The sequence below is a fragment of the Podarcis vaucheri genome (assembly GCF_965113315.1).
Source record: "Podarcis vaucheri genome assembly, chromosome: 2".
Lineage (NCBI taxonomy): Eukaryota > Metazoa > Chordata > Lepidosauria > Squamata > Lacertidae > Podarcis > Podarcis vaucheri.
In genome coordinates, this window is record NC_138760.1 from 18324970 (window position 1) to 18341835 (window position 16866).

General features: G+C 46.7%; 2 protein-coding genes and 1 long non-coding RNA gene across 6 annotated transcripts in view; 2 read left to right on the plus strand and 1 right to left on the minus strand.

Annotated features, from left to right (window-relative positions):
• The window catches only part of IL23A (interleukin 23 subunit alpha), a 40837-nt gene extending 39393 nt beyond the window's left edge, over nucleotides 1-1444 (plus strand). For all 4 annotated transcript variants that reach the window (XM_082212924.1, XM_082212921.1, XM_082212923.1 and 1 more), the window contains exon 4: nucleotides 677-1444. In XM_082212924.1, the coding sequence (XP_082069050.1) occupies nucleotides 677-841 (165 nt within the window). In that variant the 3' untranslated portion in view covers nucleotides 842-1444. The remainder of the gene's footprint in view (nucleotides 1-676) is intronic.
• Nucleotides 1-16866, plus strand: part of LOC309526726 — a 168371-nt gene that overhangs the window by 50538 nt on the left and 100967 nt on the right. The gene's annotated exons all lie outside the window — the stretch shown is intronic.
• The window catches only part of STAT2 (signal transducer and activator of transcription 2), a 47030-nt gene continuing 33375 nt past the window's right edge, over nucleotides 3212-16866 (minus strand). The window contains exons 18-24 of the mRNA XM_082212433.1: nucleotides 15330-15379; nucleotides 15161-15249; nucleotides 12160-12299; nucleotides 11434-11622; nucleotides 8819-8876; nucleotides 5160-5443; nucleotides 3212-4976 (exon numbers count right to left, since the gene is read on the minus strand). Of these exons, the coding sequence (XP_082068559.1) occupies nucleotides 4801-4976; nucleotides 5160-5443; nucleotides 8819-8876; nucleotides 11434-11622; nucleotides 12160-12299; nucleotides 15161-15249; nucleotides 15330-15379 (986 nt within the window). The 3' untranslated portion in view covers nucleotides 3212-4800. The remainder of the gene's footprint in view (nucleotides 4977-5159; nucleotides 5444-8818; nucleotides 8877-11433; nucleotides 11623-12159; nucleotides 12300-15160; nucleotides 15250-15329; nucleotides 15380-16866) is intronic.

A 16866-nucleotide genomic window follows, 5' to 3' on the forward strand; every position in this document is an offset into this window, starting at 1 on the left:
ATGGTCCAGCTCTCATTTCCATACATGTATGGAAGTGAGAGAACAGGATTAGGGCGCAGCAATATACCGTCCCAAACCAGTTTGTTTTTGTTTTTTTGCTTTTGAGTGCTTTATTGATTGAAAACTTTATAACAGAAGTATACAATAGATATTATAGGCAAAATGAAAATTAATAATTATTCATTCTTTAACTAATGCTTGCTTTGTACATCCACTTGAGATTAAATTTGTCAAGTGCTCCGATTTTCTGTTTGCATTCCCGATTTAAATTCCTTAAACATGCGCTTAAGCTTTACTTTCTCCATATTACTTGACTTACTATAAATTTGGTTTTGTACCATTACCCTATTTACACAACGAAGCTCAATCCATCTGAAATCCGTATCGTGATATCGGTTTCACCATTTTTGACCTGACAATAGAACATGAATCATGATGTACGGAAGCTATGCAAAGATCACGATGCAAGAAAAACACATGAAGCCAACCTAGTCCCATATTTATTTAAGATATCGTGATATATTGGTATATAGCGATGTTTAGCGGGCGATATATCGCGTTGATGAAAACCAGTTTATCGCCCAGCCCTAAACAGGATGCTGGCTTATGTTTCCCCTTGATTCAACAGCAGGGCTCTTTCCTGCGTTCTTAACCCTGATGCTTTTCTCTCCTACAGGTTGGAGGAAATATGGAAAGCAGCATCCCAGGCCTCCCTCCCATTTCGTCCGAATGGGAGAAGCAAGCCTTGCAGGATCCCATCCTGCTTCGCCTGCAGTCCTTCGCCGTCGTGGTGGCAAGAGTCATTTCCCATTGTGCAGCGTTAGCCAGGAATGCAAACTAAGATCGGAGGAGGGAATCCCAACGCAGAAGGGTGAATTTGTGCGTCCAAGTCGTATGCTTTTCATTGTATTTAATCGACGAACATAATTTATTGATAGCACACGTGCTGTCGTGCTTTTATTTAACATTTTTATTTAATGTGTTAATGTATTTATTTATTTATTTAAACACCGGCCCCAATCCCCCTGCTAGTAAGAAACCGGGTGATAAGACGAGGGGGCCAAGAGTTTTTAATGACTGATGTTTTAATGTATTTTTATTCTTTTGTTGGAAGCTGCCCAGATGGGCGGGTAGAAATATGTTGTTGTTATTATTGTTATTTTTTATTTATTATTATTATTACTATTATTATTATTATTATTATTATTATTATTATTATTATTATTATTATTTTAATGTGGGGAGGATCCCTGTGCCAACTTTTAAAATGTTTTTTTAAAGGGGAGGGGTTTGTTGAATATCTTCCACATTCTCACGTTTTTATTTGTTTGTTTGAATGCTGTTTTATTCATTCCATTTTGAGGGATGATTTGTTTGGAGGGGTGTATGAATGTTGCACACATTTTGTATGACTTACTCCATTAAAAGCTATTTTAAAAAACTAGTCCTCCGTGTGCAAAAGGCTCGGCATTCCATTTGCAGAAAAGAGGGAAGAGACGGTTACAGGGAGAGAGATAAAGGTGAACCCTCAAGCCCAGCCAAGGTGCCCCTGCAGTAATATCCCTGTTTCTTTCTGTCTTCTATTTCTCCTGGGGTATGTTCCTGCTCCTCTTACTGGCAGTGCCTCTGGCCCTCCCTGAATTTCATTGTGGGCCGATAATATGCCCCAACATCCAGAGAACAACTGTAGCTGTGTGGCAGCTTTTCCTCTTTTATTCCCACGCCCCCTTTCATTTTTAAATAGCAAAATACCACTGCTCCCAGTACGTTTCAGAGCACGATTCAAAGTGTTGGTGCTGACCTTTAAAGCCCTAAACGGCCTCGGTCCAGTATATCTGAAGGAGCGTCTCCACCCCCATCATTCAGCCCGGACACTGAGATCCAGCGCCGAGGGCCTTCTGGCAGTTCCCTCATTGCGAGAAGTGAGGTTACAGGGAACCAGGCAGAGGGCCTTCTTGGTAGTGTCGCCCGCCCTGTGGAATGCCCTCCTATCAGATGTCAAAGAGATAAACAATTACCTGACATTCAGAAGACATCTTAAGGCAGCCCTGTTCAGGGAAGTTTTTAATATGTAACGCTGTACTGTTTTTAACACTTGATTGGGAGCCGCCCAGAGTGGCTGGGGAAACTCAGCCAGATGGGCAGGGTATAAATAAATTATTGTTGTTGTTGTTGTTGTTGTTGTTGTTGTTATTATTATTATTATTATTATTATTATTATTTGATTGTTGTTTTTAAAGGGGTAGGGATTACACAATGCGACAAAACCAGTACAGTGGTACCTTGGGTTACATATGCTTCAGGTTACATATGCTTCATGTTACAGACTCCGCTAACCCAGAAATAGTACCTCGGGTTAAGAACTTTGCTTCAGGATGAGAACAGAAATTGTGCTCTGGCGGTGCGGCAGCAGTAGGAGGCCCCATTAGCTAAAGTGGTGCTTCAGGTTAAGAACAGTTTCAGGTTAAGAACGGACCTCCGGAACGAATTAAGTACTTAACCCGAGGTACCACTGTAATTAAAGCCACCTTTCCCTACCCGGTCAGAAGTGGGGAAAACGTGAGGAGCAATTAAGGACACCTCCAGACTGTTTCGGGAGAGGCTCAAGGGCATTGTGGGGAATGTAGGCTTGCGCAAGTAAAAAAGGATTAAAAGGCCTCATGTATGAGCACAACAAATCCATTTAAAAACCCCAAAAAAACCAACAACCAAGGGGTATTCTGCAGTTAGGAAACTGGCAAGGAAATGCTCGGAAAATGTGTGGGATGAGCAAATGATTAATGGGAAGCCATGTACACAACCTACCGTTAGGGCTGGGCAATACAGTCATATCTTGGATCCCGAACGCCCTGGAACTCGGACGGTTTTGGCTCCCGAACGTCGCAAACCCAGAAGTGATTGTTCCAGTTTGCAAACGTTCTTTTGGAACCCAAACGTCTGACAGGGCTTCCGCAGCTTCTGATTGGCTGCAGGAGCTTCCTGCAGCCAATCAAGAGCAGCAATTTGGTTTTCGAATGTTTTGGAAGTCAAACAGACTTCCGGAACGGATTCCATTCGACTTCCAAAGTCGATATATTGCCCAAGACCATTTTGAAGTCCATATCATGATAACAGTTCCACAGTTTTTGACCTGGCAACGTATCACAAATCATGATGGGTGTGTGTGTGTTTATGTGTGCGCGATGCAAAAATCACAATGTGGCGAAAACCGTGGAGCCAACAAAAGTGGATTTTATTACAAAAACAAACACACACAAAACCCCCAACCCTGCCATAGATCAGGTCTGGAAAAAGGTGTGGGAGGATAAGGAAGGAACCTATGGGCCTCTGCAACGATTTGGAAATGACATTAGCAGAACAGTCTCTGAAAAAAATACAAATTGGAAAAGACGACTGAACAGAAGGACCAAAATTCCAGAGAAAAGAGAAACCTCTGTCCATGTTTGCAGGTACCAATATGCAGTTTGATTTGCACCTTCTACTTCTCCAAATGATGGGAAGTTCTGGAGAAGCTGGACTGGACAGGACATCATAAGGCATCATAAGGACAGGACCATAGCTGTCAACTGACAGATTTGAAAATAAGGGACCAGCAGCCAAAATAAGGGATTTTAGTCAACCAGTTAAAAGGGACCAGATAATTTGGGAGAGCAGTGCCGGTTTTTAGCCCTTCGTTTCCAGAGGTTGCTGCTCAAGACACCAGCCGATGAAACACGGCAATTAAATAACTACAAGCAGCAACCACTTTTCGCGCAAAACCAAGTCCAAGCTACGAAGATGCTGCTGCAGTTCTGTATCTTTTTTCTCGTGCTCCATCTGCAGTTCTCAGTTCCATCAGGCGGGGCAGGAGGAAGGGGGGGGAATAGCGCCCGAATTAAACCCGCAGATCAGATCATCTATGCTAGTCTACCACTACAAATCTATGGGAGAAGCGCTTGCGGTCCTTCCTCCGCTTTCCCCCTCCATGGTTAGCCCTTGGAAAACCTGCCCGTGCCTCCGCCTCCTCCTCCTCTCTCTGAACTGCTTTCTCTATGGTCGCCCTCGCTCACCTCTCAAGGCTCCTCAGCAATTCATAGGGTGCGCCAGGCTGCCCATCTAATTCGGGTCCTTTGGCGGCTCAGCCGCAGTATGGCCTAGCGGGAGCGGCGGCAGCAGGCAGAGGGGAAGCCCCAGGCAGAGAAGCTCAGTTCGGCGGCCGCGAGGAGGATGGTGGTGGAAGGGCCTGAGGCTTCCACTGGTCCCGGCAGGGAGGGGCTCCCGGGGGCCGAGGCTGGTGAGAGGAGGCCGGTGGGGGGCGGGCCGGGCAGCCAAGCAACACACTTGGAGCCTTCCTCCTCCCTGGCCAGCAGGGAGGAGGGAGAGGAGCTGCTTCCTTTGAAACCCGGGAAATTTAAGGGACACCCATCAATAAGGGACAGCAGCGGGACACGGCGCTGGGATAAGGGAGTTTCCCGCCAAATAAGGGACGCTTGACAGCTATGGCTAGGACATGCTTATTTACAAATATACAGGTTGAGCTGGCAGCTGCACACGGGAAGGGCAAGCATGGCAGCCCCCAAATACCTAAAACCCAAACTAGCAGAACTCTGTTTGCCTACGCACCCATTTTCACGCATTCCCAGTCTCCAGCCTCTCTCTCTATCTGAACACTCAAGAGCAACTTCAAAGGTGGTTCAGGATCCTCTTTGAATTGATTAATAAGAAAGCCATGCTCCATGGCGGGGGCACAAGGAAGACAGTAGGCAGTCAGAAGGGAGCAGAGCCACAGTTTTAGGCCTACACCTTGCCAGAAATCATCACCTATTGAAAATCGCTTTCATCGACATTCAGCTCTGGGATCTCATCAGCCGTCACGTTCAGCTCTGGGATCTCATGAGGCATCACATTCAGTTCTGGGATCTCATCAGGCGCCTCAAACAGACGAATGGGTGGTGGTAGCAACTGCTGATCATCACCCGGCAGTGGAAGGAAAGGATCTGGTGTGGAGGAAACAGGAGAGGAGGAGAGAATCATCTGGGAACTGAAGGAGGAAATACTGTAGAGATCTGGTGTGCTGCGACCCAGAATAGAAACCCAAAGCATTGCAAATGTAGCCCCAAGAGACCACCCTCTGTTGCAAGGACTTCACCCCTCAAGAGGGCCACAGATTCACCACTCACCTTGCCTGTCGGACAGAAGGCATTGCAGGCCGCGCGCCAAGCCCGCCAGATCGTGGTTCAAGTGCTCATCATCTGCAAGGGCCAAACCATTCAGCCAGGCAGCTTGAACCCCCTGCTCCAATCCCGCCAGATCATGGTTCAAGTGCTCATCGTCTGCAAGGGCCAAACCATTCAGCCTGGGAACTTGAACGCAGTGCTCCAATCCCGCCAAATCGTGGTTCAAGTGCTCATCGTCTGCAAGGGCCAAATCATTCGGCCTGGGAACCTGGGCCTCTTCCGGCTGCCTGGATAAATAAGAACACACACACACACACACACACACACACACACACACACACACACACATATATATGCATGCCGTATTTTTCTGTGTATAAGACGCCACATGTATAAGACGACACTATTTTTTTAAACCCCGAAATTAAGTTGTTTAGCTTTTTTGGGGGGTGGGGAGGTCACTTCTCCCAATCACTCACCCGTCTGCCCACCACAGCTGATCGCTTGCCACAGCCACTGCCAATTGCACACCTCGCTGCAGCCGACAATTTTCTGCCCACTCGCCAACTCCAACACCCCACCCGCCCACTTGCTGCAGTCAGCCATCGCCTGCGAAATTGCCACAGCCAATTGCCAGCAGGCCTTGCTGCAGCCATCAATCACCCGCCCAATCGCAACTGCCAATCTCCTGCTTGCTTCTGCCATTAATTGCACATCCCCCCTCCGCATTCACTATCCATGTATAAGATGACACCCAATTTTTGCCTTTTTTTTAGTCAAAAGCATCGTCTTATACACAGAAAAATATGGGTGGGTGGGTGTAGTTTTACAATTTAAAATACTCATTTAAACATCCTTCAAATATCAATGACTTCCCTTCTTCTCTTTCCACGGTTCATTTTGCATATCATAAATCCTTGCATATTTTACAAAAACTAAACCATTCAGTATTCCATTATTGCATCCATCAAAACTTATTTCATAGAATCATAGAGTTGGAAGAGACCACAAGGGCCATCGAGTCCAACCCCCTGCCAAGCAGGAAACACCATCAGAGCACTCCTGACATATGGTTGTCAAGCCTCTGCTTAAAGACCTCCAAAGAAGGAGACTCCACCACACTCCTTGGCAGCAAATTCCACTGTCAAACAGCTGTTCAATTTATTTTACTGCTGCCAACATTTTCAGGTGTACACAATTCGCCGCCATATATTCAATAAACATTTTCCAATCTTCTCTAAACATATATTCTTCTTGTTCCTTTATTCTATATGTTAAGTCTGCAAGCTGCGCATATTCTGTCAGCTTAAGTTGCCATTCTTCTCTGGTTGGGACAGCTCTCATTTTCCATTTTTGGGCTAAGAAAACATGGGCCGCAGTAGTGGCATACATAAATAACCTTTTCTGACATCTGGGAATTTCCGTTGGAATTATCCCCAACAAAAAGGACCCTGTGTTGGTTTTTTATGAAAGTACTTTTAAACATTTTTTTAATTCATTATGGATTATTTCCCAATACTCTCTTACATGTCCACCACATATGAAAGAATGTTCCCTCAACCTCTTTGCATCTCCAGCACTGATCTGATTCAGTCTTATACATCTTAGCAAAGCTAGGTAAAGGTAAATGTAAAGGGACCCCTGACCATTAGGTCCAGTCGTGGCCGACTCTGGGGCTGCAGCACTCATCTCGCTTTATTGGCCGAGGGAGCCGGCGTACAGCTTCCGGGTCATGTGGCCAGCATGACTAAGCCCCTTCTGGCAAACCAGAGCAGCGCATGGAAATGCCGTTTATCTTCCCGCCGGAGTGGTACCTATTTATCTACTTGCACTTTGACGTGCTTTCGAACTGCTAGGTTGGCAGGAGCAGGGACCGAGCAATGGGAGCTCACGTCAAGGGGATTCGAACCGCTGACCTTCTGATCGGCAAGTCCAAGGCTACTCAGAGTTAAATACCATCTGCAAATCGTTTTCAAGTACAGTGGTACCTTGGGTTACATACGCTTCAGGTTGCAGACTCCACTAACCCAAAAATAGTACCTCGGGTTAAGAACTTTGCTTCAGGATGAGAACAGAAATCGTGCTCCAGCAGCGCGGCAGCAGCAGGAGGCCCCATTAGCTAAAGTGGTGCTTCAGGTTAAGAACAGTTTCAGGTTAAGAACGGACCTCCAGAACGAATTAAGTACTTAACCTGAGGTACCACTGTAGTTCTCCTTTAAAGAATAACATGCTGTAAACTTCAAATCGTTTACGTTTTCCCCAGAGGTTAAAATCTATTCCCCCCCCCCCCAAATCTAATAACAGATTATACATTTTAGGCAAAATTCTATCCTGAATTTTCCAACGTGCAGCTTCACTGCCTGTCCACAAGGGAAAGAGAGTGCGCTACAACTTTCAGATGCAGGACTAGATGGGATGTTGAGGCAGTGCTTTTTCTAACATGGCAACCAGGCTGCAAAACGCTCTCCCTAAAAAGCTGTGTTTGGCTGCCTCTTCTTTAGGCATCAAGCAAGCTGCAAAGAGCCTTTTATCCCATTGAGCATAGGTTAAAGTTTTGTCTTTGCCTAAGGTTTGGGTGTCTTTGCCTATGGCCCACCAGATGTCCCAATTTGGCCCATCAGGGTGTTTCCCCAAAGCCACACCCACCTGCCTTACACCTGACATTCTATGTGACATCACCAATAAGCTGATGGGTGGTGAGAGCTGTTCCTCTGAAGATCAGCTACACTAAGGAGTTCCCTTAGTGCTTGGAGTCACCAGACTTCATAGAAACGTCAGGTCAAAGTGGCCCACTGTAGATGGGGGGAGCCCAGGATGTTCCTCCCCACAACCCCAGCCCAGGGGGTTAAGTATGCAGGGCAGCCCCAAATTTCTGATGTCCCCAATAGGCTCAGAAGTTGAAAGAGGTGTGATCAGATCTGGCATGGCAAGTACCGTATTTTTCGCTCCATAAGGCGCACCTGACCTTAAGACACACCTAGTTTTCAGAGGAGGAAAACAGGGAAAAAATATTCTGAAGCAAATGTTGTACTAAACTATTTAATAAACTACTGGTATATCAGAGTGAGACTGAGAGGGACAGGAGCTGTTTAGTGTGCATGCTCAAGGAGCCAGCAGATCAGCTGAGACATGGGGGGATTTTCGTAATTTTTCCCTCTCCCTCATCCCCTGCCTTCCAGTCCCCAGCAGCCTTCCTATTTTACCTTCTGATTTTCACTGCGCTCGTGGCTCAGAGCTCGAGGTTGGTGGTTTTGTTGTTGTTGCTGGTTGCTTAAATTTTATCCTTCCGGATCCAACCCCTCCTGTGTCCTGCCGTCCCTCTGCAGCCTCATTGCTCCGTTTAGGGAGTGCACAGACCTTTGCTAGCTGAGGCTGCTGCAGCTGTTGCTGGCTACGCACCGCTTTTAAAAGCGCCTGCTGGCTTTGAATCGCCTGCCTCCTCCCGGCTCACTGTAAAGCAAGCAAAGGGAGAGCCGCGCAAAGCGGGACAGAAGCCCTGTAAGCGGCTCCCGCTTTGCTTGACTGACGGTCCAGTGCATTCACTCCATAAGACGCACAGGCATTTTCCCTTTCTTTTTAGAAGGAAAAAAGTGTGTTTTATGGAGAGAAAAATGCGGTAAGCTCTCCAAGAGGCTGACATGGGATAAGATGGCACAACTCACTGAGACGAGACTCTGATCAGGCGACGGTTCAAGTAGCGTCTCTCTTCTGTTAGGTCCGCTGGGAAGGAGAGAAAACAGGGTGTGTAAGGGAGCTAGAAGCAGGATTGGACCCCTCACCAACCAAAGCAAGGAAGACAGCACTGAGCTCAGCACCCAGGAGTTCTGCCTCAGTGGATTCTGCATTCAGAGAGTGCCTGAAGTTTGTACAAATGTCACTCAAATTCTATGCTTGAGAAGAGATCTGGAAATCTGTCTTGTTGATATGCAAATGCACACCTTTTTATATATAAAAAAGGAATAATTTACTTTGAAGTTTCTGAGTTGCAGAGTTAGTAACTATGATTTATTTATTTTTTTAAAAAGCAAATATCGTCTGTGTAGAGGAAAGGGGATATCTGGATTAACTAGAGGGGGGAAACGGGTTGGCCAACAATGTTGTGTGGATGCTGTGTTAAGACCGAAGGCAGACTCCATGTTTTTAGAGCTGTGGAATCATTCTGGAAGTGTTTTCAGGGTAACACCTTTACTGTAGAACCTATGGAGGTCTATGAAGCCCCAGCACCAGATTAATGTCCAAATGTACTGTATTTTTCGCTCTGTAAGGTGCACTAGACCACAAGACGCACCTAGTTTTTGAAGGAGGAAAACAAGAAAAAAAATATTCTCAATCTCAGAAGCCAGAACAGCAAGAGGGATCGCTGTGCAGTGAAAGCAGTGATCCCTCTAGCTGTTCTGGCTTCTGGGATAGCTGCGCAGCCTGCATTCGGTCCATAAGACGCACACACATTTCCTCTTACCTTTTAGGAGGGAAAAAGTGAGTCTTATGGAGCAAAAAATACGGCATTTTAATTCTCAAGAGACAAGCTCAGGGGCAGGCGGTTTGCAAGTGTGAAGCAGAAGCCAGCAGCCTTCCCCTGATGATGTGACCAATGAACCTTGCTCCCTTCACCCCAACCCATGGAGAAGTCTTGCACTTTCAAAAATATTTCTTAACAGCCAATACAATGGCAAATAAGTAGGTAAGCCTTCATGTAAAACATTCCTTTATTAATTTCCCCAAAATAAAAGCAGACAGCCTACTTATGGGGGCAAGACTAACAACTGAGTTAACCTTCAACTTGCTGGTGTGCATGTCCAAATTTGGGACTAAGCCAGGCCACAGCTGAAAAATTTGCTGCACGTTCCGGTTCTGTATAATTATTATCTGTCTTCACCCTTAGACAGTAAACTCCGCAGAACAGAGGCCCTGGCTTTTTCTTCTTTTTGTTGTAAATTATGTTACTCTGTGAAGTTCTAGAACATAGGTAAAGGTAAAGGTACCCCTGCCCGAACGGGCCAGTCTTGACAGACTCTGGGGTTTGTGCGCCCATCTCACATCTATAGGCCGGGGGCCAGCGCTGTCCGGAGACACTTCCGGGTCACGTGGCCAGCGTGACAAAGCTGCATCTGGCGAGCCAGCGCAGCACACGGAACGCCGTTTACCTTCCCGCTGGTAAGCGGTACCTATTTATCTACTTGCACCCGGAGGTGCTTTCGAACTGCTAGGTTGGCAGGCTTCTAGAACATAGATGGAAGCATATAAAGTTTACCATAGTTATCGCCGGTGCTTTTTTTTTCTAGAAAAAGAGGTGCCGGAACACCTCCCTTATTCTTTTCTAATGGCAATGGCACTCACCTGAGATGTGCCGGAACTGACATCTAGTGAGTTTCGGCTGGAAAAAGCCTCATCATCATCATCATGGCAGCCCTAAACGCTGCAGATGTTGTTTCAAAACCTCACCTCACCAGCAATCAAGTTCTCTGCAGCTCAGGACCCCAATACGTTGAGGACTGCCTCTTCCCACATGAACCTACCCAGACCCTGAGATCATCTTCTGAGGCCCTACTTCATGTGCCGCCTCCTTGAGAGGCCCAGAGGGTGACAACACGAGAACAGGGCCTTCTCTGCAGTGGCTCCCCATCTGTGGAATGCTCTCCCCAGGGAGGTTCGGCTGGCACCTTCATTATACACCAGGCAAAAACGTTTCTTTTTAACCAAGCCTTTGGGTGGATCTGATTTTAATCCTATACCCTTTTAAATGTGGTTTTTGGGGGGAGGCGTGTTGTTGGGTTGTTTTAACTTTTATTATGTACCGTATTTTTTGCTCTACAAGACACACTTTTCCCCTCCTAAAAAGTAAGGGGAAATGTGTGCGTCTTATGGAGCAAATGCAGGTTGTGCAGCTATCCCAGAAGCCGAGAGGGATTGCTGTGCAGCGCTCCCTCTTACTGTTCTGGCTTCTGGGATTCAGAATATTTTTTTCCTTGTTTTCCTCCTCCAAAAACTAGGTGCATGTTATTGTCTGGTGTGTCTTATAGAGCGAAAAATACGGTATTTTGTGGTTTTCTATCTTATCCCTGAGACCCCTGGGAATAGGGCGGTATATAAATTCAGTAAATCATAATCATCACCTGAGGAGGCTGAATTCTGCACGGCGAGATTACAGAAATACTGAATACATATAAGCCGGGCCCACAAAAGTGAAAATGCAAGACATCCAAATGCCCTGGAATTCAGGGCATAGAAGATTGTCATGAAAGAGGGAACCCCATGACAAGCTGGCAGGCAGGAATACCTTGCCGGCGTTCGCTATAGTAAGGAGAAAAAGCTGTATCCCGGGGCGTGTCAGGATAGAGGTACTTCAGTGGATTCTCAGATTTTTGCTCCATAGCCAGGAAGTGATAGTCATGGATGATGTCTGGCAGCGCCAGGGACTTGAGCTCGACGCAGGTGTAGGGCTCCACTGACTGGAATCTGGGGGAACCTGCAGAGGTTAGAAACACCTAGTCAAAGTGTCAGGTGGAGTTCTTTCTGATCTTGTCTGGAGATCAACCCATCCAGATGATAGATAGATAATTTATTACGGTCAAAGACCAGCTCGCATAACACAGTAAAAACAGCATTAAATAAAGGATGTTCGCTCTAGTGTTCCGGGTGCACAGAGCAGCAAAGGTTCTCAAAGCGCCACCAATGTGCTATGTGAGCATGAATGACAAGGATCCTATTTCCTTAAGAAGAAGAAGAAGAGTTTGGATTTGATATCCCGCCTTTCACTCCCTTTAAGGAGTCTCAAAGCGGCTCACATTCTCCTTTCCCTTCCTCCCCCACAACAAACACTCTGTGAGGTGAGTGGGGCTGAGAGACTTCAGAGAAGTGTGACTGGCCCAAGGTCACCCAGCAGCTGCATGTGGAGGAGCGGAGACGCGAACCCGGTTCCCCAGATTACGAGTCCACCGCTCTGAACCACTACACCACGCTGGCACCACAAGGCAAGGCAAGGGAGAGAATTCCAGGAATTAACCTGTGTCGTCGAAGTCCACCCAGGTAAAGGTGATGCCCCCATTGGCGGTGCTCTCACTGAAGCGCAGCAGGAAGGTGCCTGCCCTCTTCTTCTTCAGCAAACTCCTCTCCCGCTTGCGGCTCACGAAGCCCATGATGAGACTAGGATGCGTTGCAGGTGGGAAGAGGAGAAATATCGAGGTCAAAGAGATGCCACCTTTGCGCTGCCTTAACTCCCTCCCGACAACTGTAGCCTCACATCAGATGGGTGGGGTACAAATAATAAAATTACTTTTATGACGATCTCTTCCTGCAGCCCCCTCCCCTGAATCACAAGGACAAGGAATCTACTCAATTACTAAAAACGAGCCAGTATGTGACTTGGATGCAGGGCAGGGTGGTTCATAGCTGAGACAGCATCTACAGGTGAAACTCGAAAAATTAGAATATTGTGGAAAAGGTGAAACTAATATATGAGATAGACTCATGACAAAGCAAGATACAGTGGTACCTTGGGTTACATATGCTTCAGGATGAGAACAGAATTCGTGCTCTGGCAGTGCGGCGGCAGCAGGAGACCCCATTAGCTAAAGTGGTGCTTCAGGTTAAGAACAGTTTCAGGTTAAGTACAGACCTCCAGAACGAATTAAGTACTTAACCCAAGGTACCACTGTATGTCACGAAGAGTATGTCACGAAGAGTCGGACATGACTAAACAACTAAACAACACCACCACTGTATGTCAAGCCTTTATTTGGTATAATTGTGATGGCCATGGCGTACACCTCAGCAGTGCCACAGGCTGATAGCATCCATGCCATGCCACACTGAGGCAGTAACTGATGCAAAAGGGGCCCCAAACCAAGTACTGAGTAATATTTGCAATCCTTGTTTTGCTGATTTCATTTAATATTCTAATTTTCTGGGATTGCTAATTTGGGGTTTTCATCAGCTGTATGCCATGACCATCACAATTATAACAAATAAAGGCTTGACATATCTCACTTTGCATGTCATGAGTCTATCTCATATATTAGTTTCACCTTTTAAGTTGAGTTACTGAACTAAATGAACTTTCCCACGATATTCTAATTTTTCGAGTTTCACCTGTAGTTTTGAATAGAACAGTTGGGAGTTTGTCACAGTCTGTTGGCCACAGAGCTGTGCATCAAAGGCTACCTGGGGGTCAATTCCCCATGGACTGAAGTGCTTGCTTGGTAATGTATATACTACAGTGGTACCTCTGGGTGCGAACAGGATCCGTTCCAGAGCCCCATTCGCATCCAGAAGCGAATGCAACCCGCATCTGCCGCGATTCTCCGCTTCCGCACATGCACATAACGTCATTGTGACCATCTGCACATGCGGCGAAACCCAGCAATAACGCGCTCCGTTACTTCCGGGTCAGCGCGGAGTGCAACCTGAAAATACTTATCCTGAAGCATATTCATCCCGAGGTATGACTGTACTTGCTGTTTGGAATAAAATCTGTAACCTTCTTACCCACTTGCGTTTGTCCTGCTTCTGAATCTAATTTGAAAAGAACCATTTTGCATTGGGCAAGACAGTGTCTTCCAATTCTACAACTATCCTTCTATGAAAGGGAGTTTGGAGTGGTACCTCGGGTTACATATGCTTCAGGTTACAGACTCTGCTAACCCAGAAATAGTACCTCGGGTTAAGAACTTTGCTTCAGGATGAGAACAGAAATCGTGCTCCGGCAGCAGCAGGAGGCCCCATTAGCTAAAGTGATGCTTTAGGTTAAGAACGGACCTCCGGAACAAATTAAGTACAGTGGTGCCCCGCAAGACGAATGCCTCGCAAGACGGAAAACTCGCTAGACGAAAGAGTTTTCCGTTTTGGAGGTGCTTCGCAAAACGAATTTCCTATGGGCTTGCTTCGCAAGACGACAATGTCTTGCGAGTTCCTGCTGATTTTTTCCCCTCCCCCCCTTTTTCTAAGCCGCTAAGCCGCTTATCAGCTGATCCAATCAACAGATAAGCCGCTAAAAACCGCTAAAAGCGCTAATCCTTCAATGGGCTTGCTTTGCAAGATGAAAAAACCGCTAGACGAAGAGAATCACAAAACGGATTCTTTTCGTCTTGTGAGGCACCACTGTACCGCATTTTTCGCTCTATAGGATGCACTGCACAATAGGACGCACCTTGTTTTAGAGGGGGGAGAACAAGAAAAAAAAATCTCCCCCTCTCTGCCCAGCGCTCCTTCAGCAAAGCGGCAGGAGGCGTTGTGCAGAGAGGGGGAGAATTCCCCCCCCGTTCCCCCCCTCTAAAACAAGGTGCCGTTCAAGGTACGTTTAGTCGCCTTCAGGCGGCTACCTTGGAAGCCTGGAGAGTGAGAGGGGTCAGTGCGCACCGACCCCTCTCGCTCTCTAAGCTTCAGGTTCCTTTCGACCTGCTCTTTGGGGCTGGCAGGGGGAAGCCCACCGCCAGCCCCAAAGAGCAGGTCGGGGAGCAGCGGAGAGACTGCTGCCATAGCTGCACGTCACCTCTCCAGCCGGGAGAGGGTCGCGGGGCTATGGCAATACCCCCACCTCCCGCAAAAGCCCACAGGAGCCGCGCACCCTTTAAGGAGCACGCGGCTCCTGTGGGCTTTTCTACGAGGAGGGAGAAGGGACTCACTGGCCGCGCCAGTCCCTCGTCCCTCCTGAGGAAAAGCCCGCAAGAGCTGCACGGAGCTTGTGTGCGGCTTTTGGGGGCTTTTCCTGCTTGCCTCTCCCCTGCATTCGCTCCATAGGACGCACACACATTTTCCCTTCATTTTTGGAGGGAAAAACGTGCGTCCTATAGAGTGAAAAATACGGTACTTAACAAGAGGTACCACTGTATTTGCAAAGAACTCAGGTGGCTTTTGCAACGATTGGCAGAGACGGGCAAAACTCCCCCTGGCAAACAGCGCCCTCCAGGGGCTGTTGCCGTTAAAGGCTTTGTGCAACTCCTCGAGTTCTGCTATTTGTGAAGGAAGAAGCCAAATTTCCCCCTCCTCTTCCCCACCCCTCTCCTTACTCGTTGTTCCAGAGTTGCAGGAGGTGCTCCTTAATCAGGAGCAAGATCCCATCAATCCAGGTCCAGAAGGAGAAAGCGTACGAAGTAGGCTGTGGGGAAAAGGAGAGAGGAAATAAGAACAGGGAAAGCGCTTTGGTGAGCAACAGAAGGAGGCAGGGGCGGTGCTTACCCTGGCAAACTGTGCCCAGGCGACTGTGCTCTGCGATGTTGCATTTGGTCCTTCGGTGGAAAGAAAAGGCAAGAAGTGAGCTGCATAATTGTTTTGACAGAAATATGGGGGGGGGGGTGAGGCCTGTTAGTTGACCCTTCTTTGGCACCCCACCACCCTTACTTCCACTTTATGGACTTGAGGGAACAGAAGATAACACTCTGTTCATTTTATCTTGAACAGCTACCACCAACCCTGGCTCTACATTCATGGTCACTGATGGAAATACAGTGGTACCTTGGCTCTCAAACGCCTTGGTTCCCAAACGCTGAAAACCCAGAAGTAAGTGTTCCGGTTTTCATTTTTCAGAAGCCGAATGTCCAGTGTGGTTGTCAGCTATTGTTTCCGGGGCGCCTGCACCAATCAGAAGCTGCGCCTTGGTTTTCAAATATTTCTGAGTCAAACGGACTTCTGGAACGGATTAAGTTTGGCGCTTTTGCTTTTGCCATCTATTTTGCGTTTTTGTTTTTGAGGCTTTTTCGGTTCATTTGTTTTTGTGACTGCGTGGAACCCAGTTCAGCTACTGATTGATTGTGTGACTGCGGAAATGGATAAAGGCCACCCCCCCACCCAAATCCAAACAATATCATCAGTGCAGGTAAGAATTTTTTTTTTAAAAAAAAGTTTTTATCATCTACAATACTGTCTTATTTATTTTATAGCACAGTACATTGATTATTGCTTTCATTTTATGGATCAACAGTCTTGGTAGATAGTAAAATTCATGTTAAATTGCTGTTTTAGGGGTTGTTTTTAAAAGTCTGGAATGGATTAATTGCTTGGCAGGGGGTTGGACTCGATGGCCCTTGTGGTCTATTCCAACTCAATGATTCTATGATTTTGCATTACTTTCTATAGCAAAGCGTGCCTTGGTTTTGGAACGCGTTGGTTTTGGAATAGACTTCTGGAATGGATTAAGTTTGAGAACCAAGGTGTCACTGTATTTCCCCCCCATTTAAAATGGGTTTCGCATTAAAGGACTTTGCTGAAGACGTGAGGAGGAAAACCCACCTGCGTAGGGACTTATGGGGCCCAGGACACTTGAGGGGTTCACATCCTCTCAAAACATCCTGGCCACTTTTTAACAGAGAGAGAGGCCCTTCTCTTTCTCCCACCTAAGGTGAGGCATGGGGGGCGCCAGCATTTTTATTACAGCCAGCTGTTGCCTGTTAAGGAATCTTTTACCCATGATCACTGCTGTTGTCCCTTTTAAAATGATTTTTAAGCTGGTGCATGTTTATTGTTGTATTTTTTATTGTTGCCGCCTTTATTTTTACTGTTGTATTTTCATTTTTATTGTTGCATTCTTTCTATTTAAATACATATTTTTATTGCAATGCGGTTTAAGATGTATGTGGGGCATGGGCCAAGGGTAGAATGGTGGTTAATTGAAAATCCTAAATATTTTTTTTTTTAAGGGTAGAATGTGGCTAGGGCTGGGAAATAGCTGGTTTTCAACTTTGTGATTTTTCACCCGCTAAACATTGCAATACACTGC